Source organism: Coenobita brevimanus, chromosome 72 (genome assembly GCF_032717465.1).
Source record: "Coenobita brevimanus isolate Jiangsu-jjx chromosome 72, ASM3271746v2, whole genome shotgun sequence".
NCBI classification, from domain to species: domain Eukaryota; kingdom Metazoa; phylum Arthropoda; class Malacostraca; order Decapoda; family Coenobitidae; genus Coenobita; species Coenobita brevimanus.
The window spans coordinates 6,675,965-6,700,400 of NC_137025.1; the positions used below are offsets into that span (position 1 = coordinate 6,675,965).

Here is a 24,436-nt window from a genome sequence, read left to right on the forward strand (position 1 = left end):
AACATAATGAGATGAGAATGGTGGGATAGATGTGTGGGGCCAAACTGCAAGACAGGATGTCTAATGAAGAACCCAGGAGATGGTCAGGCATCAAGAGTACCAACGGTGAGATGCACACAAGCAGGCTTGGCTGGTTTCTGCACGTCGAGAGGATGGATGAACTAAGCTGAGTGAAAAATTGCAAATCGGTGAACGTGGAGGGAGCTGCACCAAGGGTTAGTCCTAGAAAGATGTGGGATCAGACTATACGGTCTGATCTTGAATTTACAAACCTGACAAGTGAGGCAGCTCTGAACAGGGCTGCCTGGAGTGCCGCCACTAGGATATGAGACTGGAACCGCACTTTGTGTGGAGAACTCAGTCTTTAAATCTGTGTAGACCTTTGTATGTATATGTATATAATTAAGTAATTAAATAACCATCCACTCACTCGATGTAATGCTGCTCTTGGGTGTCTGCCCTTTCCTCTCCATCCTTCTTTCCTTCCATTCTCTTCTGTCTTTCTTTCCTTCATTCTTTCCTCGTCCTTCTGCCTACGGGTGACTTTACACTCCCTCTTCTGTCTTTCTTTCCTTCATTCTTTTCTCTTCCTTCTGCCTGTGCGTGACTCTACACTGAGTGACAAGCCAAATGGTTTCCTGTACACCAGGAAAGCATTTACTACGCTGGGTGGTAACCATATAACCAGATTTTGGCGCCTGGTGGTTTTAGTGGGTAATTATTGCACTCCAATCGGATTGAGCCGGTGAAGGTTTATATCCAAGGGATGGTTGGGGTTGACTGCTCATGTAATACCACTCAGGGATGAGAGAGGCTGGTCACTCTCATCTTAAATGTCGGGACCAACTGCCTAGCCCCAGGCTCCTACGCTCCTCATGGGGCAATGTAGGATTGGATGATGGATGGATGGATGGATTAATATACTTATTTTCTATTATATGCTTACCATCCACTCACTTGATGTAGTGCTGCTTTGGGTATCTGCCCTTTCCTCTTTTCCTTCCTTCCTCTTCTTTCTTTCTTTCCTTCATTCTTTCCTCTTCCTTCTGCCTATAGGTGAATTTACACTCCCTCCTCTGTCTTTTTTTCCCTCATTCTTTCCTCTTCCTTCTGCCTATGGGTGACTGTACACTGAGTGACAAGCCAAATGGTTTCCTGTACACCAGGTAACCATTTACTATGCTGGATGGTAACAATAGTGGATAATTAAGGCGCTCCAGTTGGATTGAGCCTGTGTAAGTTTATATCCACGAGGTGGTTGGGGTTTACTGCTCACGTAATGCCACTCAGGGATGAATGAGGCTGGTCACTCTCATATTAAATGTCAGGACCAACTTGCCTAGCCCCGGGCTCCTATGCTAGTCATGGGGCAACACAGGACTGGATGATGGATGGATGGATTTCTTAAAATTAGCCACCAGGTTTTTTTTAAACTAAAAAACCTAGCCCAAGTGGGTAAGTAGACAGTACCTAGGGAGCTACCCATGCATGCCAACCCAGAATGGTGGTCTGAAAGTCTACTCCCCCAGCTTCTGTATGCTCTTGCATCCATTACATACCTTCTCATTCTCTCATCTACAAACACATAATCAATCACTGCCGTCCGTTCATTCAGTTCACCACCCACCTTTCTCATCACTTGCCATGTATATCTGTGGATCACTCTGTGCCTAAAGATGGTACAGCAATACCCCAATATCTGGCGCATCGCTAACCAACAATTTGCTAGACAGAACAAAAGAAATGGGGGAGCATTCCCTCAATCCGAATGACAGTTGATTTGCTAGTCCGAACACCTGACCCTTCCCTAGGTTTGAAACAGGCATCTGAATGCGTATCTGGTGATGTACGAGGCTCTCCTAGTCCTCCCTCCATCCCCTCTCTTCTCTTCCCCTCCCATCCCTCCTCCATCCCCCACCACACTCAACACTGCTAGGAATGTCTCCCTCCCCCAGCCCTGGTCATCTCCCTCCCCATCCCTCCACCCTCCTCCACTCCTGCTTGTCTCCCGTGTGTGTGTGTGTGTGTGTGTGTGTGTGTGTGTGTGTGTGTGTATTTACCTATTTGTAGTATACAGGAATTGAGCGATGCTCGTGTAGTCATGTCTCCATATCCACATTTATCTAGTTTACTTTTACACACATGAATGTTTTTCTCTTGCACCACCTTTTTGTCTAAGTCGTTCCAAATACTTATGTATTTACCCAATATACCTAATTGAGATATACACGAAATATGCTATGCTCGTGGGTTCCCATCGCTGTTTCTCAGTGAGTCAAATTTAGCTTTAAACTCGTTTAAGTTTTTAGACTGGATGATCTCTTTGTCCAGGCTATTCCATAAATCTATACTTCTGTAAGGAAAACTATATTTCTTGATATCCTTCAAGCAGCTTGACTTTTTCAGTTTCATTCCGTGTCCTCTTGTTGCTCTCTTATCCCATAAAAACAGATCTTCACGGTCAATTTTATCTACTCCCACCATGGTCCTGAACACTGCAATCATGTCTCCCCTCTTTCTCCTTTCCTCTAAGGAAGGCAAATCCAGCTTTTCCAGCCTCTCTCTGTATGACAGATCTGCCAGACTGGGGACCATTTTGGTTGCTGTTCTTTGTATTCTCTCAATCTTGTTTAACTTTCTTTTTGTGTGGGGACCACACTACCGCTGCATATTCTAACCTGGGGCGAGTCATGGCCACTATCAATTTTTTCATCATCTCCTCACCCTTCAGTCAGGAGTTAATAAGTCTCTCTAACTATCTTATTAATGTGCTTTTCAGGTGACAAACTATCTTGGACCAGCACTCCTAAGTCTTTCTCTTCTCTCATTTTAGTGATTAATTCATTACCCAACAAATAATTCATTGATGGCCTCCTGGTACTTTTACCCATTTCCAATATTTTACATTTCTTTACAATAAATTTCATTTCCCACTTCCGACTCCAATCATGTATCCTATCCAGATCCTCCTGCAGCATTTTACAATCCTCCTCAACCTCTATCTTCCTCCAGATCTTTACATCATCAGCAAACAGACTTGCATAACTGTTCACTCTATCTACTATATCATTTACGTAAATCAGGAACATTACTGGCCCCAACACCGAGCCTTGGGGGACTCCACTTGTTACTTCCCTCCATCCAGACATCCTATCCTTTATTACTGTCCTCATTTGTCTGTCTCTCAAAATGTCTCTCATCCATTCCATGAGTTTCCCCTTCAGTCATCCTATATATTCTAGTTTCCACATTAGTCTCTTATGAGGTACCTTGTCAAAGGCCTTCTCTAAGTCTAAGTACAGTACACACAATCCACCCAACCATCTCCCTCCTGTACCACGTCAATCGCTCTTTAGTAAAAGCTCAACAAGTTAGAAACACATGACCTTCCACTTCTGAATCCAAACTGACATTCAGCCAAATTATTCATCTCTTCTAGAAATTTTATCCATCTGTCTTTCAGGATACTCTCGCACAATTTTGCGACCATGCTGGTTAGAGACACTGGTCTATAATTCAGGGGTTCTTCCCTGTTTCCTCCCTCATAAATTGGTACCATATTTGCCCTCTTCCATTCTTGTGGCACTTTCCCCTCTTCCAGAGAACACATGATTAAACTGTGAATTTTATCTGCCAGTTGTTCTTGGCATTCCTTCAGTACCCAATTAGAAATTCCATCAGGTCCTGGGGCTTTCCTTACACCTTGAGTTTCCAATAATTTGTACACTTCCTGTACCTCCACTTTTATATCTTTTATCACCGGTACATTTCTAGTGTGTATGGTGAGTGAGTGAGTAAGTGAGTGAGTGAGACTGGGGGTAGGGGGGGGAAGGAGGGCTGTTTGGTTTTCTTGTCTCCCTCCCCCACCTCCATGTCTCTCCCTCCCGATCCTCCCACCCTCCACCACCCCCTCTTGTCTCCCTTCCCCACCCCAGCTTACCTCCCTCCAATCCCCTGCCCTCCCCCATCCTTGCTTGTCTCCCTTCTCATCCCCCTGCCCTCCCCCACCCCTGCTTGTCTTCCTCCTTGACCCCCTCCCCTCCCCCACCCCTGCTTGTCTCCCTCCTTGTCCGCCTGCCCTCCCCCACCTCCACTTGGCATGCTGCCAGCTACCTGCCTGGCTGTCAGCTGCCCTGAAGCATCTCAATACTGCACACGTGATGTCTGATCTCATTTTTTAACAACAGTATTGTTTATGAGGACAATTACATTACCTATGGTGTGTCTGTGTCAGTGTCTATTGATTGAGTAAGGTATATGAGAGTTTGGGTTTGGGCCTGGAATGCATCTCTGGCTTTTCTTCAGTATCTTGCAGAGAAAATTACTTCGATGTCTGAGATACTCGCTGACCGAACACTTGCACTGGTATGCAACATTGCCAGATATCGGGGTAGGCCTGTTTTGGCTATCACAAACACCTCCCCGCACAAATGTCCACTAGAGTGCTGCCATTCTCATCCACTTCTGCAGGCACATCCCATTCACCAACTACTCCATCCACCTTCACATTCCCTACCTTTCTTCCATACCTCCAATCAAAAACACTCTCTCATTCCTCTCAAACTTTTCCAGGAATGCTTCCACATTTGCCCAGAACTCTTCTTTCACTTTGCTTGCATGCTCTTGCATTGGCGTATACACACACACAAAATCACCCACATTTGTAATCCTACTTTTAACTTCACTGACACAGTCCTTGAACCTACTGATCCATACTCTTGTATTCTCCATACATCTCTTGTACACAACAATACAGTATCCATTGATTATCCAGATGTCCATTATCTGAAAAATCAATTATCCGGACTCTATGATCTTGCTGCTGGAAACCATTATTCATAAATTTTTCCATTTTATCTGGACAAAATGCTTGCATCCAGGTGGAAATTATGGCTGTGTGAACATTTTCGCCTGGCCAGGCCATTTTTTTCATCTTTTCATGACAATGCAGGGTATGGCCTTGCAGTGGTGACTGCTTGTCTGTGGTTGATGAGTCTGCTTGACCATGGTAATTGCTTGGCTGTGGTTTATAGGTCTGCTTGACCAGATAGAGTACTGTTAAAAAACAGGAACTAGCATTGTACATTGTACTGTGGCAGCCTATTACCATGGCTTTCAAAGTTATGTACGAAGGGGGGCCAGGGGTAAAGTATATTATCTGGACAGATCCACTTTGCGGAAATGCCTTTGGCTCTATTACACTTGATAATTGAGTGATTACTGTACATACACCCTCTTTCACCTTCTCATTCTCACCTACTCCTGCAAATATACCCCATCCATACTCCTACTCTCTCACACTCTTGTCTCTCCATTTAGCATCTGTTAATCCACATATGTCCATTTTTGAACCCTCAAGCACCTGGACAATCTTTCTCTCTATCACCTCATCATTCGAACCCTTTACATTCCATGTCACAATCCAAACCATGTCCTTTGTCCGGTCCTTGGTTGTCGCCGGTTTGTCTCTCCTGGTCCAAGGCTTCTTGTTTGTATTTTTGGTTGATTGTTTTCTGGGGAGGGGCACTAACCATCCACCAACCCATTTGCTGACACGTAGGAAACATGTGTTGGTTGATTATACGGTTACCACCCAGCGCATTAAATTATTTCCCTGTTTACAGGAAATCACTTGGCTTGCCACACATGTAATGCTACCCCAAAATAGAGTACCCTACACTGAGTAGGTGGATGATGGGCACCCCCAACGATCACCAACCACAATGCATGCCATCAAATAATAAGAATCCTCTCTCTTACCTTGGCAAAAGTCCCCCAGTTATTCCTTGGGCCAACTCCTGGATGCTCAGATTGATAAAGCGAAGGAAGGAGAAGCACCTTCCTTTGGCATCACCTGTTACAAGATTGCACACTTCTTAACACTTTATTTAACTTTCAAAGCAACTTTATCACAATAATCAACATAATTCAGTTTAATGTTAAATGAAATACAGCAAACATGCCATCCTTATTCATTTTCCAACATTCACATGGGGTACAAAGCAAAGTTGCAATTAACCCTTGCACCCTGGGTGTCAATGACTTATTGTGCTAAAAACCAAGGTCCCTGCCCAGGGTGCTGTTTATTCACAGTGGATGATCTGGCACCAAAAATTAAAACTGATTTGATGAGTGTGGATGCTTAAAGCCTGCCAAAAGCTCTTCTTTGGTTGACCTATCCCCACTCATCATTCAGTTAATCAATTATGTTCAAAGGAGTAGCTAACTTACGTTTTTCTGCTAAAAGTGTTGAACTGCACTGCTAGGTTGCATCACTCATACAGTACGGACAATGAAATACTTTTACTTGATAACCGTGTGGATAGGAAGAATATGATATTTAAGGTGGCAAATTGGATGAAGAGGGAGAATGGGGATATCATCAGTGAGCAGTATATGAAGAATGATGAAGGAAGGGTTGTGGTGAACAGTGGGGATAGTAAAGAAGCATGGAGACAGCATCACAGCCAGTTGTTGAATGAGGAGTGTGGCTGGGACATGTAAGGTATGGAGCCAGCAGATCCAGTGTTTGGCCCTTGGCCATTAATTGATGCTGCTACTGTGAGGGTGGCAATAGGTAGGATGCAGGTGGGGAAAGCAGAAGGTGTGTCTGGGTTGACTAGTGAAATGTTGAAAGCCTCAGGGGATATAGGAGTGAGGTTAGTCACTGACGTGAGAAATACAATTATACATGAGTGTGTTGTCCCAGATGATTGGCCGAAGAGTGTAATTGTTAATTTGTACAAGGGGAAGGGTGATGCCCTGGAAAGAGGAAATTAGAGATCCATAAGGCTTTTAGACCAGATATTGAAGGTAATGGAGACAGGTCTAGATGGTATAATTAGAGAAAGAGTGAATATTGATGAGATGCAGTTTGAGTTTATGCCAGGCAAAGGGACCACTGAAGCCATAATCATTGTTCGACAGCTTCAAGAAAAATATAAAATGGAACCGTCCTTTGTTTTTGTTGATTTGGAGAAGGTCTTTGACAGAATCCCTGGAGAGGTGGTGAGGTGGGCAACGAGAAAGCTTGAGATAGATCAAAGAGTGCTGGTTAGGGTCGTTATGGCCATGTATGTGGATGCTCACACCCAGGTATGGGTGAATGGAGATTAGAGTGATGTGTTTTCTGTGAATGTTGGTGTGCATCAGGGGTCAGTCTTGAGCCTCTTGTTGTTTACCATGGTACTTGAAGCCCTCTCAGTGACTTTAGAAATGGACTCCCGTGGGAGGTGTCGTACGCTGATGACTTGGTGTTGGTTGCAGAGAATGAAAGGGAGGCAGAGGAAAGATTTAGGAAGTGGAGAGATGGTATGGGGCACAAGGGCTTAAGTGTAAATGCAGATAAAACAAGAGTGATGGTATCTACGGCTGGGGGTAGTACTGTCAAAGAAGAGAGAGAGTGGCCATGTGCAATTTGTCACATGAATATGAGAAGTAATTCCCGCATGTGCAGTGTTTGTGATAAGTGGGTGCATAAGAGATGTAGTGGTATTAGAGGTAGACTGCGAGATAATGCTGATTTCATGTGTGCATGTCAGTACACTAAAATATCATAACATGCTACATAATAATTAGTAACATACATATTTAATATAGAGGTTAGAAGAAAGTTGTGCCTAAGTGAGAGGGCTAGAGGAAATAACGTTTTTACGCATTCTCTAGTTAGAACTTTCACACACAGTACAGTGTGACGCCTGATGGGAACTTTCCACAGTCTCGGAAGGTTCCTTCCCACGTGCCCTCACGCGTGACACAACCAGTCATATACAAAGGAAATGGGAGAGACAGGGCAGAAGGGGCTAGGAGAGAGAAGAGATGGTGAGGAGAGACAGGAAGGAGCGCATGGGATTAGCAAGCAATAAACTGCCCTCACCTCAGTACTACTCATGTGAGATACTCCCTTTGAAGAAACAAACTGCAATCAAACCCCAGACTCATCTTTATCTTTCTCCTGCCATCTACGACAGGTACAACGAACAGTCTCTCCTTAAAATCCCTACAATTCAACAAACTTTTGGAAAAGCTCGGCGACAACTATGATATTATATGTGGTGTGTCAAGGAGAGCATGTGGCTATTGCCAGGCATAAGGACTGAACTTGCTGGTGAGTATCTTGAGTGTGTAGAAGAGTTTTGTTATTTGAGAGACATGTTATGTGCTGGAGGTGGGGCCGGAGCTAGCCCTGTGGCTAGAGTGAGGAGTACCTATAGCTGGAAGAAGTTCTGGAGGCAGTTGCTTCTCCTGACACTGAGAGGGCTCTCCCTCCATGCTAAGGGATCTTTGTATGCAGCATGTGTTAGGAGTTTAATGCTGTACGGTGGTGAGACCTGGGCAGTAAAGGAAGAGGATATTCGCAGGCTCAAACGTACAGACACGTCAATGATTAGGTGGATGTGCAGTGCGTCCTTGAGTGCAAGGCCTGGGGGGGCTAGGTTTATGATGGAAGAGTTGAGAGGTTGGATAGGACTGGAGTGTATTGGTGTTGTGATGAGGAGAGATAGACTGAGGTGGTCTGGGCATGTGGAGAGGATGGGGGATGATAATTGGGTGCACAAAGTGAAGACTGTTAATGTAGGGGGTAGGGAAGTAAGAGGTAGATCAAAAATGACCTGAGACAAGGTCACTGATTGTGACCTCAGGGTTAAGGGACTAAACAGGGAAGCTGCCAGAGATCGAGCAGCATAGAGAGCAGCCATTAGGTGACCAAGGCCGATGCATGCAAGCATGTTGGACCCTTCGAAAACGAAAACAAAAATGATGATTTTGTCCCTTCCCAGTTCTTGGAGGGGATTCCACCATCTTATCCCTATATGGGGAGGGGAGGTTCAGCTCCTTAAACCCTTGCCTTTTGATGGGGTGGTCATAAGAGGTTTTTATAAGTAATTTCTAGACCATAATTTCTTTAGACCATGATTCCAGATATTCTGAGCAATCTGTATGGTCAGTTTGATAAGATGATTACAAGTGTTTTAAAACTGCTTGGTCTGACTAAGAGTATGAGGTTTATCTTAAGGTACACATGTTGCTGTTGTTGTTAACCCCAGTCTGTCTGGGCAAGCAGACCAACAACTGAAAGCAAGCAACCACCCCTGCTAGGCCATCCCTTGCAGTGGACTGATGTTCCCCTGCAGTCAACAACACCCCACCACAGCAAGGTGCAAGAAAGAGTGTGGAGGTTTGGTTTCCAGATGGACACCAGATTTGCATCTCTCCACCCAGTTAACCCCTAAAACGCGGCTGTGTACGCGCGATCCCCCCCCCTGTGGCGGGGTTGTAGCGGGGTCTGAGTACCTGTGGAAAAATATTTGCCAAAAATCATAGATTAACCCTAGAGCATTAAAATTTTTATGGCATATATTACTTACATTCAGCTATCTCCTGAGCCACATGTTGAGCCTTCGTTGACTACCAAAGGACTTGTGAAGACTTGCAAAGTTGGGTAACAAAGTCTTCACTCTCACACCTCCAGAAACCCGGTTTTCTTTCTACCACAGCCTCAGTCTGTCACAGTACACTTTATACAACAACGTAAAGGTAGTTAGGAATCCGTATTTGTACAATAAACACTGAAAATAAGGCTAAAATCAACGGAGCGTACGGCCGACATGCACTGTGGCGGCGGTTTTCCCATCACTCAACAAACATTTCCATTTTCACAGCTAAAAACATGTATACTACATTATTTTCAATCATATTACTTCCCAAAAGATCACCACGGCGCGCTTTTTATTCTGCCTTACGTCCGCCACTTTATTCTCGTTCCTGTCGGCCGCTTGCACTGACTGGGAAGAGCTAGAACTCGCCATAATCTCACTTTCAAAGCCTGCAGTAAACTGACACTAAACAGAGGCAAAAGCTAGTGTTACAACTGGGGAAACAAGCGTTTCCTAGTAGCATAAACTGCTTGTGAGAGGAGATCGCAAATTTACAGTTCTGAGCGCTCAGAGCGCTGCCATGTATCACAGCCAGGCTGGCCGGGCCGTGGTAGGGGGGGTACGGGGGGAAAACGCGATATTTGGCAACAACTGAGGTCAGTAGTACAAAGGTAAAGTATGCTAGTTGTAGCTAGAGGATGGTGGTACTGATAGACAATACCAGCTGGAGCCTGCTTGCCCGCGGTTATTCAAAATATACTAAAATCGCAAACGCGACGACCCGCCGTCCTGCCCTTATGGCCGAGCGTCGCAAACGCGACGATCAGCGTTTTAGGGGTTAATACAGACACCATAGTAGGTCCCACATCACCCATTATTTGGATATGTGGTTACCACCCAGCAATGTAAACTGCCTACTGGGTTACAGGAAACCATTAGGCTTGTCACTCAGTGTAGAAACATCTGAAGAGGAGAGAGGAGTAATAAAAAATGACATAGAGGGATGGGAGAAATAGGATGAGGGGAAAGCAGAAAAGAATGATAGGGGGGAAGGAAAGTGTAAGCAGCATTAATGATGTGAGTGAATGATGGTTGCCACCACCTATCACCTAGGGCACAAGTGTATTTCTTATTCATTTACATCATTATCATCATCAAACCAATCCTAATTTCAACTTGAAAAATGATGTGAGGTTAAATCCACACACAAATTTTGAGTGAAGAAAAAAGTGGGGGGAACTACTAAATAGCATATCCAGTACAGTAAGACACAAAATCATTCAAGCTTCTGGAATCCTAAATATTATACTCATTTATGAACAGCAGGTAGTAGATGCGAGGCTACCATCAACCCTGGGAGGTACCACCATGAGAATGAAGTGTGGGTACAAGCTTGGTACCTTGCCACACAATTATCACTCTCAGGCAAGACACATTCTGCCACAAGTACAAACACTGTAAACCCAAGCCAAGATTCTCAAACTATTATAAATAATATCAAATGGAACATCTTAGATGTCTTTTTTCCCAACAGTTTTCAGCAACTACTGGGCAGTAATTAGTTGGTTTTGGCACTTAGTTTGGCTTCCAGTCCATAGAATACATCAGATGTACCAGGACAAACCTCAATATGGCAATTCAATTAAAGGGAAACATGGTGTCAAGAGACTAACTGAGGCCCCTAATAACATAGTGTGCCGAGCGCCACTGCAAGCAAAACCGAGTTAAGTATACCACTATGTAGCCCAAAACCACCACGAGATACAGAAAGCAACTCGTATTAGGGTCCAAATTCCCCTTCGGTAACATGGTCTCACTGCCTGCTTCACCTCAGTGCGTCGACAAGCCTTCATGCTGGTCACAGAATGTACCAAGTGCCTTCCAGCAACGTGTTGTCTGGTGCTACCGGATACTAGCATTTCTTTATGCTCACAGTCATGCATTTTTTTTATAGTATTATTAATTATTGTACCATTATTCTAACATAATGGAATATTTTAGCATAAAATTGCATGATTTTAAGGGTAAGTTAGCCATAATGTACAGAAAATGGGAAAGGCAGAGAGCTCAGCAAGACATTGGCAACTGTGATCTTGGAATCTGTTGCGATGTGACGCAGTTTTTTGTTTACCAGCCGGCCAAGAACACTGCCTGGATTAACTCGCTATTTTCTGAGCTGTTTTAGTGTTTTTTCTCATTGTCTCGAGAACATGAGTGGCTCTAGTAGTGAGCAAAAAGCTGCTGGTCCATCTCATAACAGAAAAAGAACGAGGAGACCAGAGATGTGGGCACAAAACATTAGTAAAAGAAGCTAAGGAACACTGGGCTTTTGCTTTTGCTTTTATAAACATTTCCCATTGATATCTTTGGTTGGTTTGATTGTTAAAAATGCTTAAGGAGAGTACGTTTTGTCTCTCAAAAACCACACTGGAGAAAAACGCAGCTATTGTTGTACCTTTCAGAATGTTACTAATTTCTCTTCTATCAAGATTAGCATGACATGAATGTAAGAACTTCAAGCTAAAATATATATATATATAAAAAAAAAAACCTAAAAAATATTCACTACAGTAGTTCCAAAGTTATGGCATTTTGAAAGTTAAGCAACTTTAACTGCATTTTTCTCCGTTTTCAACACGTGTCGTTTGGTACACTATGTTATTAGGGGCCTCAACTGACTGATTGCTTTACCAATGGCCATGCATAAAATGATATTGTTGTCTATATCCATCTCCCTCTCACAACACAGAGGCATTACCCTGTCAGTTTCTTGCTACAGAAACTGGAGCAAGAATGATCCATGTGACTAAGTCTGAAACACACTGCTCATGCTTTCTTGCTCCTAATTAACTATTTATATACAATATGTCCTTTGAAAATGCCACATACAGCATTCACCTTTAACAGCCTGCATGGAATAAAAGGCATACATAATATGGAACATCTCCCTTCATCCCATGGAGAAAAAAAAAAAAAAAATTATAGGCTTATATGAGTGCCCAGTACAACTATCTTATCAATAACCACCAGAAAAGGTCAATGTAAATTCTTTAACTCTCCATTATTTGACAAAGGAAATAACCAATCACTCTTATTCTGATGTAAGTACTGTACTATAATTTAAAAACATAAAGAGTGATAGCCAGTGGCAAAAACTATTAGGTATTAATACCTACAATTAGAAGAAATCTTTTCAATTTTATTCTGGCTGCCACCAATGATTTCACTCAGTTTAGGAAAGTCCCCTAATAATGGAGAAATTAACAAAGGCCATACATAACCCTTCCAGTTGAAAAAGCCTATCCTGATCTCAATAAAATTCTCTGAAGGTGACAATAATTAAATAAAGAATATAACCAAATCATGGCACCTGGTGATTTAGTGGGTAATTAAGGCACTCCAATCGGATTTAGCCTGTGTAAGTTTGTGTCCAAGGAGTGGTTGGGGTTTATTGCTCATGTTATACTACACAGGGATGAGTGAGGTTGGTCACTCTCATTTTAAATGTCAGGACCAACTTGCCTAGCCCCAGGCTCCTTCGCTCCTCATGGGGCAACATAGGACTGGATGATGGATGGATGGATGGATGGATAAGACATCCACCTACTGGGGTTAACCTAACTCCAGCAACAAATGTAAATGCATCACCACATTCATTATCACTGCAAAGAGCCAAAACTAACCATCCTTGAAGAGAGGCATCAATACTGTATTAGTATCATTCAGATGCAAGAATGAAAGCTTATTACAGTAACAATTACATAATACCACAGATTAATTGTAACTGCATAAGCCACATACCGTACGTGTACATAGATACCATACATACATACATACATCATCTAATCCTGTGTTGCCCCATGAGGAGCATAGGAGCCCGGGGCTAGGCAAGTTGACGCCAGACATTCAAGATGAGAGTGACCAGCCTCACTCATCCTTGAGCAACTTTATGTGAGCAATAAACCCCAACCACCCTTTGGATGTAAGCTTATACAGGCTCAATCTGGCTGGAGTGCTTTAATTACCCCCTAAACCACCAGGCACCATAGTTTGGTTACCGTATGTGGTTACCACCCAGTGTAGTAAATGGTTTCCTGGTGTACTGGAAACCATTTGGCTTGTCACTCTGCACAGAGTCACCCGCAGACAGAAGGAAGAGGAAAGATGGAAAGAAAGACAGAAGAGGAAGGAAGGAAGAAAGGAAAGAGCGGTCACCCAACAGCAGCACTACATCAAGTGAGTGGATGGCGAGTGCCCCCACCAACCACCAACAATCATTATAAAAACTAAGTAACACAACTTACCATCCTTGAATACAGAGGTGTAGATATGATGCGGATGGAAGACTGAGAATTTATTGTGATGAAGATGAGCGGTGGAAGGTTGGTCATAAAGCTGGACAGCCTCTCGAAACACCAGCTTCGGTAAAAGGTATGGTTCTGGCCGCATTGTGAAGGGTGACCGTACCTCCCGTCGTTCAAGTAGCTCAGGGTGATTACACACCTGATGGTAAGACCAGGCAAGTTGCTGTAATGGCTCTTTCTCTCTCATTATCATTATCTCCAATGCCTTGCTCCTTCCTGCAAAACCTCCGTCAAGGGATGACCATGACAGAACTGTCTCCAGGTTACTTTGTCTTCACAAACAGCACTTCTCTAACTCTCAATCTCCTTCCTCATCCTTCTTTTTCACCAGTATCCTGTACAGTATTGCTGTACTCTCTTTTTCTATACCACATATGGTCTGCCTCTTCCAATATTACCCTCAAGCTCACTTTTAATAGACTTTCTTTGGAACCCTAGTCATTTGCATTATCTTACTATATCCACTGCAGTCCAAAGCATCTCAATTTATTGTTTTCAATGTGTTCAGCTATCTGCAAGCACACATGCAAGCCAGCACGCACGCAAGCATGCACGCACACACACACACAACTATTGTAACCTACCTTTCTGAACTGCATGACCAGGTTCATGAGAGAAGATGTGACAGAGGACTGTTGTGAGGAAGGACCCATCGAGGACCGAAGCAGCTCATCAATACTGATCTTGTTCTTAAGGCCATTGTACAGGAATTTCTGCCTCAGTGTCAGGGGGCAGTACATCATGATCTGTGGGTGGAAGAAAAGGACTACTGAGTGACAAAAGCACAAGATAATGCAGATTTACAACAAATAATACAGGTGCAAAAAACATATCACTTAATACTGTCTACTTCACCACTCCTGATTTATCACAATTTGTTGAAGTCAGCAGCTACGAGTAATCTGTCTATTGCCAGATGCTTCAATCCCATTTGGGGTGGCCACAAACAAATCGCCTCGACGTTGCCCTGTCCCCCGCCATTTCACTGCCCTTCTCCCAACTTACACCCCCCTCTCTCATATACTTCTCCACCCCATCCCTACATCTCATCCTCGGCCTCCCCCTCCCTCTTCCCCCCTCCACCTCACTCACATACACTCTCTTTGTCAGTCTTTCACCCTCCATCCTCTCCACATGGCCAAACCACCTCAGTGTGTTCCTCATAACGCTTCCTATCACATCCACATCCACACCACAACGCTCCTTTATATCCTTATTCATCAGCCTGTCTCTCCATGTGACTCCACAGGCTCCTCTTATATAACTCATTTCCACTGCTCTCACTCTTGACTTGTGTCCTTCCAACAACGTCCAAGCTTCACTTCCATACATTAGAGTTGGTATCACAATACTGTCATATAGTAACTTTTTCACTTCCATGCTTACTTCCCTGTTTCTTATCACTGCTTTCAAAGACCAAGCAACCTTTCTTCCCTGCTGTACCCTTTCAAGCACTTCACCCTCCAAACCTCCATCCTTACTCATCACACTACCCAAGTACTTAAACGTACTCACATTTTCCAATTCCTCACCATCCAACCTTGCTGTATATTCACTGACTTCACCTCTCTCAAAGACCATCACTTTACTCTTCCCTACAGTCACCTTTAGATTCCGTTTCTTACACACTCTCCCAGATTCATCCACCAAGCCTTGCAGCTCCCCTTCGTCTTCACTCAACAACACAGTATCATCTGCAAACAACAGTACAGGGAGTTTCCAAACATTATCCTCTCTCACCAGGGCCACTCCAACATCCACTACCCTACCTTGTACCTCTTTTATTACCCCATCCATGTACAGATTGAACAACCATGGAGACATGACACATCCCTGTTTCAAACCAACTTTCAAAGAGAAAAATTCACTTAGTTCACCATCCACACGCACTGCAGCCTTAGCACCATCATACATACTCTTCACGGCATTCAACAACTTCCCATCAACTGCATATATTCTGAATACTTTCCACAATCCTTGTCTATCCACCCTGTCAAATTTATCTATCTATCTATTGCCAGATGCCTCAATCCCGTTTGGGGTGGCCACAAACAAATCGCCTCCACATCGTCCTGTCCCCCGCCATTTCACTGCCCTGCTCCCAACTCACACACCCCTCTCTCATATATCTCTCCGCCCCATCCCTCCATCTCATCCTCGGCCTCCCCCTTCCTCTTCCCCCCTCCACCTCACTCACATACACTCTTCGTCAGTCTTTCACCCTCCATCCTCTCCACATGGCCAAACCACCTCAGTGTGTTCCTCATAACATTCCCTATCACATCCACATCCACACCACAACGCTCCTTTATATCCTCATTCGTCAGCCTGTCTCTCCATGTGACTCCACAGGCTCCTCTTAAATAACTCATTTCCACTGCTCTCACTCTTGACTTGTGTCCTTCCAACAATGTCCAAGCTTCACTTCCATACGTTAGAGTTGGTATCACAATACTGTCATATAGTAAATTTTTCACTTCCATGCTCACTTCCCTGTTTCTTATCACTGCTTTCAAAGAACAAGCAATTTCTTCCCCGCTGTACCCTTTCCAGCACTTCACCCTCCAAACCTCCATACTTACTCATCACACTACCCAAGTATAAACGTACTCACATTTTCCAATTCCTCACCATCCAACCTCGCTGTACATTCACTGACTTCACCTCTCTCAAAGACCATCACTTTACTCTTCCCTACATTCACCTTTAGATTCCGTTTCTTGCACACTGTCCCAAATTCATCCACCAAGCCTTGCAGCTCCCCTTCGTCTTCACTCAACAACACAGTATCATCCGCAAACAACAGTACAGGGAGTTTCCAAACATTATCCTCTCTCACCAGGGCCACTCTAACATCCACTACCCTACCTTGTACCTCTTTTATTACCCCATCCATGAACAGATTGAACAACCATGGAGACATGATATCTTCCCTGTTTCAACCCAACCTCCAAAGAGAAAAATTCACTTAGTTCACCATCCACACGCACTGCAGCCTTAGCACCATCATACATACTCTTCACAGCATTCAACAACTTTCCATCTACTCCATATATTCTTAATACTTTCCACAATCCTTGTCTATCCACCCTGTCATATGCTTTCTCCAAATCCATGAAAGCCGCATACAACTTTTCCCTTCTCTAGAAACTTTTCCACTAAAGATCTAAGAATGAATATCTGATCTACACAACCTCTTCCCTTCCTAAAGCCTCCCTGTTCTTCTCCAACTAATTCCTCTGTTCTTTCTCTAACTCTGTCAATAAGTATCCTACCATACACTTTTCCTATTATACTAAGAAGACAAATGCCCCTATGATTACCACACACTTCTTTTTCCCCTTTTCCTTTGTACAAGGGAATAATTATACCTGACTTCCAATCTTCCGGGACTCTACCTTCCTCCCAGGCCAATCTGCACATCTTCCACATCCATTCTACTACTATCTCTTCCCCATACTTCAGCATTTCACCACACACTCCATCAATTCCTGGGGCTTTCCCCATTTTGACTTTCTTCATTGCTTCCACAACTTCTATCCTACTGATTTCTTCCTGTCTTCTCACCTCCCTCCTTCTCCCAGCCATTCCCCAGCCACTTATACTCGCATTACTTCCATCCTCTATGTTCAACAATTCCTTAAAGTGTTCTCTCCATCTGCTCACTTTTTCTCTCTTCTCCACTAGTAATCTACCATTTTTATCTTTCACTCCCCTGCTAACCTCACTTCCACCCTGTCTTACTTTCTTCATCTCTTTCCAGAACATCTTCTTACTGTCCCTCCACTTTACACTCAAATTCCTTCCAAATTCCTCATCCACTCTCTTCTTACTCTCTCTTACTAATCTTTTCACCTCTCTCTTTCTTTCTACATATAACTCTCTCTTCCGCCTCTCAACTTCTTCCATGCCCCTATTTCTCATCCATTCATTGTATGCTTTCTTCTTTTGTGCCACAACCTGCCTCACCTCTTCAGTTCACAACGCTGTTCCTTACACCCCCCTCCGTCTTCTCTTCCTCCCACACACCACATCACATGCTGCACAAATTTCTTCTGTAAATATCCTGCACACACCTTCCACGTCCTCCATCTGCTCCAATTCATATTTACCCAATCGTTCCTCCACTTCTCTCTTATACTCTGTCTTTTTCTCAGCCTCTTGTAACCTTTCCACTCTCCTTGCAACTACTCCTTCCTCCGCCTTTCCCTTCTTCTATTCCTCCATCTTACTTGTATCCTAATTCTGGTCACCACCAAGTAGTGGTCAGAAAGTCCACTTCCCCAACCTCTATATGCTCTTGCATCCATTACACATCTTTGCATCCTTTCATCTACACACACATAATCAATCATTGCCTTCCTTTCATTCAGTTCACCACCCACCCTTCTCATCACTCGCCATGTATACCTGTGGATCATTTTATGCCTGAAGAGGGTATTGGCTATCACCAACCCCCTCCCAGCACAAATGTCCACTAATGCACTGCCATTCTCATCTATCGCAGCAGGCACACCCCACTCACCAACTATTCCATCCACCTTCACATTCCCTACTTTACCATTCATATCACCGATCAAAAACACTCTCTCATTCCTTCCAAACTTTTCCATGCATACTTCCACATTTGTCCAGAACTCTTCTCTCACTCTGCTAGCACGATCTTGCGTTGGCGCATACACACACACAATCGCCCACATTTGTATTCCAACTTTCAACTTTACCCACACAATCCTTGACCCAACTGATCCATACTGTCTTATGCCGTCAAATGCTTTCTCCAATTCCATGAAAGCCGCATACAACTTCTTTCCCTTCTCTAGAAACTTTTCCACTAAAGATCTAAGAATGAATATCTGATCTACACAACCTCTTCCCTTCCTAAAGCCTCCCTGTTCTTCTCCAACTAATTCCTCTGTTCTTTCTCTAACTCTGTCAATAAGTATCCTACCATACACTTTTCCTATTATACTAAGAAGACAAATGCCCCTATGATTACCACACACTTCTTTTTCCCCTTTTCCTTTGTACAAGGGAATAATTATACCTGACTTCCAATCCTCCGGGACTCTACCTTCCTCCCAGGCCAATCTGCACATCTTCCACATCCATTCTACTACTATCTCTCCCCCATACTTCAGCATTTCACCACACACTCCATCAATTCCTGGGGCTTTCTCCAATTTAACTTTCTTTATTGCTTCCACAACTTCTATCCTACTGATTTCTTCCTGTCTTCTCACCTCCCTCCTTCTCCCAACCATTCCCCAGCCACTTATACTCGCATTACTTCCATCCTCTATGTTCAACAATTCCTTAAAGTGTTCTCTCCATCTGCTCACTTTTTCTCTCTTCTCCACTAGTAATCTACCATTTTTATCTTTCACTCCCCTGCTAACCTCACTTCCACCCTGTCTTACTCTCTTCACCTCTTTCCAGAACATTTTCTTACAGTCCCTCCACTTTACACTCAAATTCCTTCCAAATTCCTCATCCACTCTCTTCTTACTCTCTCTTACTAATCTTTTCACCTCTCTCTTTCTTTCTACATATAACTCTCTCTTCCGCCTCCCAACTTCTTCCACACCCCTATTTCTCATCCATTCATTGTATGCTTTCTTCTTTTGTGCCACAGCCTGCCTCACCTCTTCAGTCCACCACGCTGTTCCTTGCACCCCCCTCCGTCTTCTCTTCCTCCCACACACCACATCACATGCTGCACAATTTTCTTCTGTAAATATCCTGCACACACCTTCCACGTCCTCCATCTGCTTCAATTCATATTTGCCCAATCGTTCCTCCACTTCTCTCTTATACTCTGCCTTTTTCTCATCCTCTTGTAACCTTTCCACTCTCCTTGCAACTACTCCTTCCTCTCAGCTTTCCCTTCTTCTATTTCTCCATTTTACTTGGATCCTCATTCTGGCCACCACCAAGTAGTGGTCAGAAAGTCCACTCCCCCAACCTCTATAAGCTTTTGCATCCATTACACATCTTTGCATCCTTTCATCCACACACCCATAATCAATCATTGCCTTCCTTTCATTCAGTTTACCACCCACCCTTCTCATCACTCGCCATGTATACCTGTGGATCATTTTATACCTGAAGAGGGTATTGGCTATAAATTTCCTCACAATTAGCCCTTCCAATCAGAATATGTATTGTTTTTATTATTGCTCTCTTTAGATAATTTTATTAAGCTCTGAAGAGACCTCTCAAACTGGAAAGGAGGATATAGCATACATTAGCTTCTTCAGTACCATATTAGTGTGCTCTCCTATGCTATTTAAAAAGTAATCAAGATGCAACTAGAATAAAATTAAAAGTACATAATCAAACTGAAGGTGTTTAGATCATTCAATTCTCGGCTGTTTGCCACAAGTTGTACAACATCCACAAGTCAATTCACACAAATCTTATTACACTGATTTTCAGGGGACTGATAAGTAAAAAGCATAAACAAATAAATGAATAAAGTAAAATGAAATCAAATAAAATCTCTAACAGTTAAAATCCCTTGCAGATTTCATCCATTCACTTACCGCAAATATAAATTTCTATTAACCATCTCTGCTTCCCAATTTTCGATGCCTAATTTTCTTATTTATTTACCCACCATATCACATCATCTTCATAGCCGATTATGTTATGCCACTTAAAGTATATACTGTACATACTGCCTGTTTCATCACCCTTGATTTACACATTCTTTCTTAGTAGCCATACAATCGACGCATTCTGTAAAACCCTCTGACTAATCGCTTTTCTATAAAAACCCTCTGACTAATCACTTTTCTATAAAAACCCTCTGATTAACCACTTTTCTATAAAAACCTCTGACTAATCACTTTTCTATCTCAGCACTATTAATTTTCATTCAGCCACATACAGTAAAAGTCCAATTTTTCGGCATCCGATTCCCCAGCAAATCTGACATTTCGGCAGTTTTGAGAAATAGTCCCATTTACGAAAATCTCTGATCGTTTGGCAGATTTTCCGATTTTTTTCGTTCCCTCTACTGCTGGGGACTTCTTCCAGCAGTAGCAGACTCCAATCAACCCCTTCTATTGTCTATTGCCAGACGCCTCAATCCCGTTTGGGGTGGCCACAAACAAATCGCCTCCAAGTCGCCCTGTCCCCCGCCATTTCACTGCCGTGCTCCCAACTCACACCCTCCTCTCTCATATACCTCTCCACCCCATCCCTCCATCTCATCCTTGGCCTCCCCCTCCCTCTTCCCCCCTCCACCTCACTCACATACACTCTCTTCGTCAGTCTTTCACCCTCCATCCTCTCCACATGGCCAAACCACCTCAGTGTGTTCCTCATAACGCTTCCTATCACATCCACATCAACACCACAACGCTCCTTTATATCCGCATTCGTCAGCCTGTCTCTCAATGTGACTCCACAGGCTCCTCTTAAATAACTCATTTCCACTGCTCTCACTCTTGACTTGTGTCCTTCCAACAACGTCCAAGCTTCACTTCCGTACGTTAGAGTTGGTATCACAATACTGTCATGTAGTAACTTTTTCACTTCCATGCTCACTTCCCTGTTTCTTATCACTGCTTTCAAAGAACCAGCAACTTTTTTTCCCTGCTGTACCCCATCAAGCACTTCACCCTCCAAACCTCCAATCAACCCCTTCTATTGTACATATGTAAATAAGGAACCTAATATAAGTTTAGGTAAATGCATGTGAACTTGTAGGCCTACTGTACCATTACATTTATATACAGTATGTTCACTAATTTCTTTATTTTTCATATTCATATATAGTACTGTATTCATTACAGTATTGTACAGCATCAAACAGTATACAGTACTCTCTCCAAACACATTTGTAATGATATGAGTAGTGATGATAGTGTTCACCGAAACATATAAGGTACTGAGTGGGTAGGGTTTTTGATAATTCGGCAATTTTGATTTTTTGGCACTTGCCTGGTCCCATAGATGCCGAAAAATAGGACTTCTACTGTATTATCCTCAAGCAGTTCACTTAAATTTCTCAACAAATGTAGTTCTACTGCCTGACTCCTGACACTGCAATATCTCCATGAACTCTACATACAATATTAACCCGTTAACTGCGACTGGCGGTTTTTTGGAGGTGTCCATGGTGCGCAGACATACGGGTAAAAATGAAATTTCCCAAAGGCCAAATTTTGCCTTAGGAATTGAGAGAACACATGCCAACGTACAGTATATGGTAACGAAATATTAGCTCAATATTTACCTTGGTAAAGCCATGGATGAACATCAAAGTGTCTGATTCCCTATTGGAATGTAAGGTTTTCGTTTTCTTTTTTGGTTTCGGTTTCAGTTTCGGTTTTGAAGGCTCAAACATGCTTACATGGGTCGGCCTCGGTCACCATGGCACTACTGTATATTCGAAATTCACCTGCACAACCAGGGCTGTATTGAGCATCCGCACTCAGAACAGCCCAGGCTGTATAGAGTGGTTAATGGGTTAACATTCCCACCCAAGATCCTCTTGCAAAATATACAGCAGACCCTCATTTTGCACATCTTCTGCTTGCACGACACATTTTACGCAGCACTATCGACCTCTACACCAATCTACTTTGGAGAGTGACTAAGTAATTTACCACATCAAAATAACTGGTGACATTTAAATCTTCTCCAATGACATTCAAAATAATTACTGGCAAAATCCAGGGGGTGTGATTTTGAGGGCTATGAGGGCTAGTCTCAGTCATCGAGGGGTTGGAGGTAAGTTAAAATTCCACTTAATGATGAGTTAAGGTTCCACTTATTGGTCACTTCTTACATTTATGTTCTTGTTCATTCACTTTTTTTATGCCTAATGACGAAATACTTTATGCATGTGTCTGGTTGGGGTAAATTTTTTATAATGGCCAAAATAAGGACTGAGAAAATTTTAGGATTTGATCCCCACACCAGCCAAAAAAACAATCCTTATGGATCAATTTATGTGATTCAAATTGCATGGAGGTTTTTACAGATATAGCACAATAACCAGGTAAAACAAGGGTTCATTTTCACAGATGCAGTACATTAACTATCAAAAATGTGGGCTAGTTTTCATGGATACATTATATTAACCATGCAAAACAAGGGTTAGTTTTCATGAACACAGCATACAGTATTAACCATGCAAATCGAGAGTCTGCTGTACTCGGTTTTCTGGTTTATACCAACACTTTCTCAATTCCCTTTCTTCTTTCAGCCAATCACATTTTTCACACCCAAAATATTTTAGCCCTCTCACCTGTCATGACACCAAGATACACTAAGTACGGAGTAATATGACACTCCTTCATATAAAGCTGCTCATTAAGCTTTATGAAACATCTGACAACCAGATAATTACATATCACTGCCAATGAAAATATTCCATCATTATTTTCTTACAAAACTAGACAGCACACAAAAACCAAACAGGCCTGATAAAAACTTGTTTTCAGGTCTCTTGGAACATACCAATTCAGGGTACTGGTAAATCTTACCATCTGCAGCTCTTCACCAAATTTCATGCATTTATGAGTACATATAAGATACTTAAGGTTATTTTATGCCTTCAAACATTATGTGTCAACTTTTCATGTCTGATTTTAATTCTACGGAGCATGAATGGGTCAACTAAGTACAGTCAGTCCTCATTAGTAACCATATTTTTATATTAATTTCTTTACTTGCTATAAAGTCCAAAGCAACCTGTAAAAGGATGGCTTATTAAAGTTCCACTGCTACTTATATAGCCAACCTGTTTGTTTAATCCAATATGCAGTACCACTCACATGGAAAAGTTGTTATATTCTGGAGCACATCTCCAACCTATAATGAGGATAAACTGTACCCTGTTCACATCTAACTGAACATTATCATATTTTCTCTACTATCTAGCTTACCTAAACTCTCACACCAGGTACATCGCTTTTTTGTAATTTAGCTCACCAGTAAATGTACCCCTTTCACCCCACCTCTATTTCCAGACTCACCTCTATTTTGTCTGTCAATTCATTCTCCACCTCTGTTTTGACTCGTCTCAGCATGAAGGGCTTCAGGATCATGTGAAGGCGATTTAAGTGTTCTGTAAAGAATTATCAGACTCTACTAAAGTGTTTGAGAAAAAATATGACTTTCATTTTGCTTCATTTTTAAAGGCTCCAATGTATTTGCATGTATTGGTCTTCATTACCTAATGGCGTCTTTTCACGCTGTTCAATCTCTGGTACCCTCCCTATTCCGTCCCTTATCCCTGAGGTCACATCCTATGACCTCGTCCCAGGTCTTTTTCAGTCTGCCTCTCACAACCCTACCCGCAATTTTCACACCTCTCACTTTCCGCACCCAACTGTCATCTCCCAACCTCTCCACGTGCCCAAACCATCTCAATCTGTCCCTCCTCATCACAGCACCAATGCACTCCAGTCCCATCCTTCCTTTCAATTCTTCAATCATAAACCTAGCCCTTCCAGACCATGCATTCAAAGATGCACAACACATTACAGTAATATCTCACTATAATGGACTAACTGGGGCCCAAGGCATTCTGAAAAAAAAGAGAAATGCCAATGAAAGCAATATCTGGACTTCCCTCTGCTAACCTGGACTTTTTCCAATACAGCATACCAGACATTAGTCCGGATCACACTTATGGTTTTTAACCCCTAGGCGCCGGTCCACGTCATATGTCGTGTT

At 42.9% G+C, this 24,436-nt stretch overlaps 1 protein-coding gene across 1 annotated transcript in view; it reads right to left on the reverse strand.

Annotated features, from left to right (window-relative positions):
- Ino80 (chromatin-remodeling ATPase INO80) overlaps nucleotides 1-24,436 on the reverse strand; it is a 499,736-nt gene that overhangs the window by 365,869 nt on the left and 109,431 nt on the right. The window contains 4 exon segments of the mRNA XM_080278280.1: nucleotides 5,761-5,854; nucleotides 13,682-13,880; nucleotides 14,326-14,487; nucleotides 23,734-23,825. Coding sequence (XP_080134406.1) covers nucleotides 5,761-5,854; nucleotides 13,682-13,880; nucleotides 14,326-14,487; nucleotides 23,734-23,825 — 547 coding nt within the window.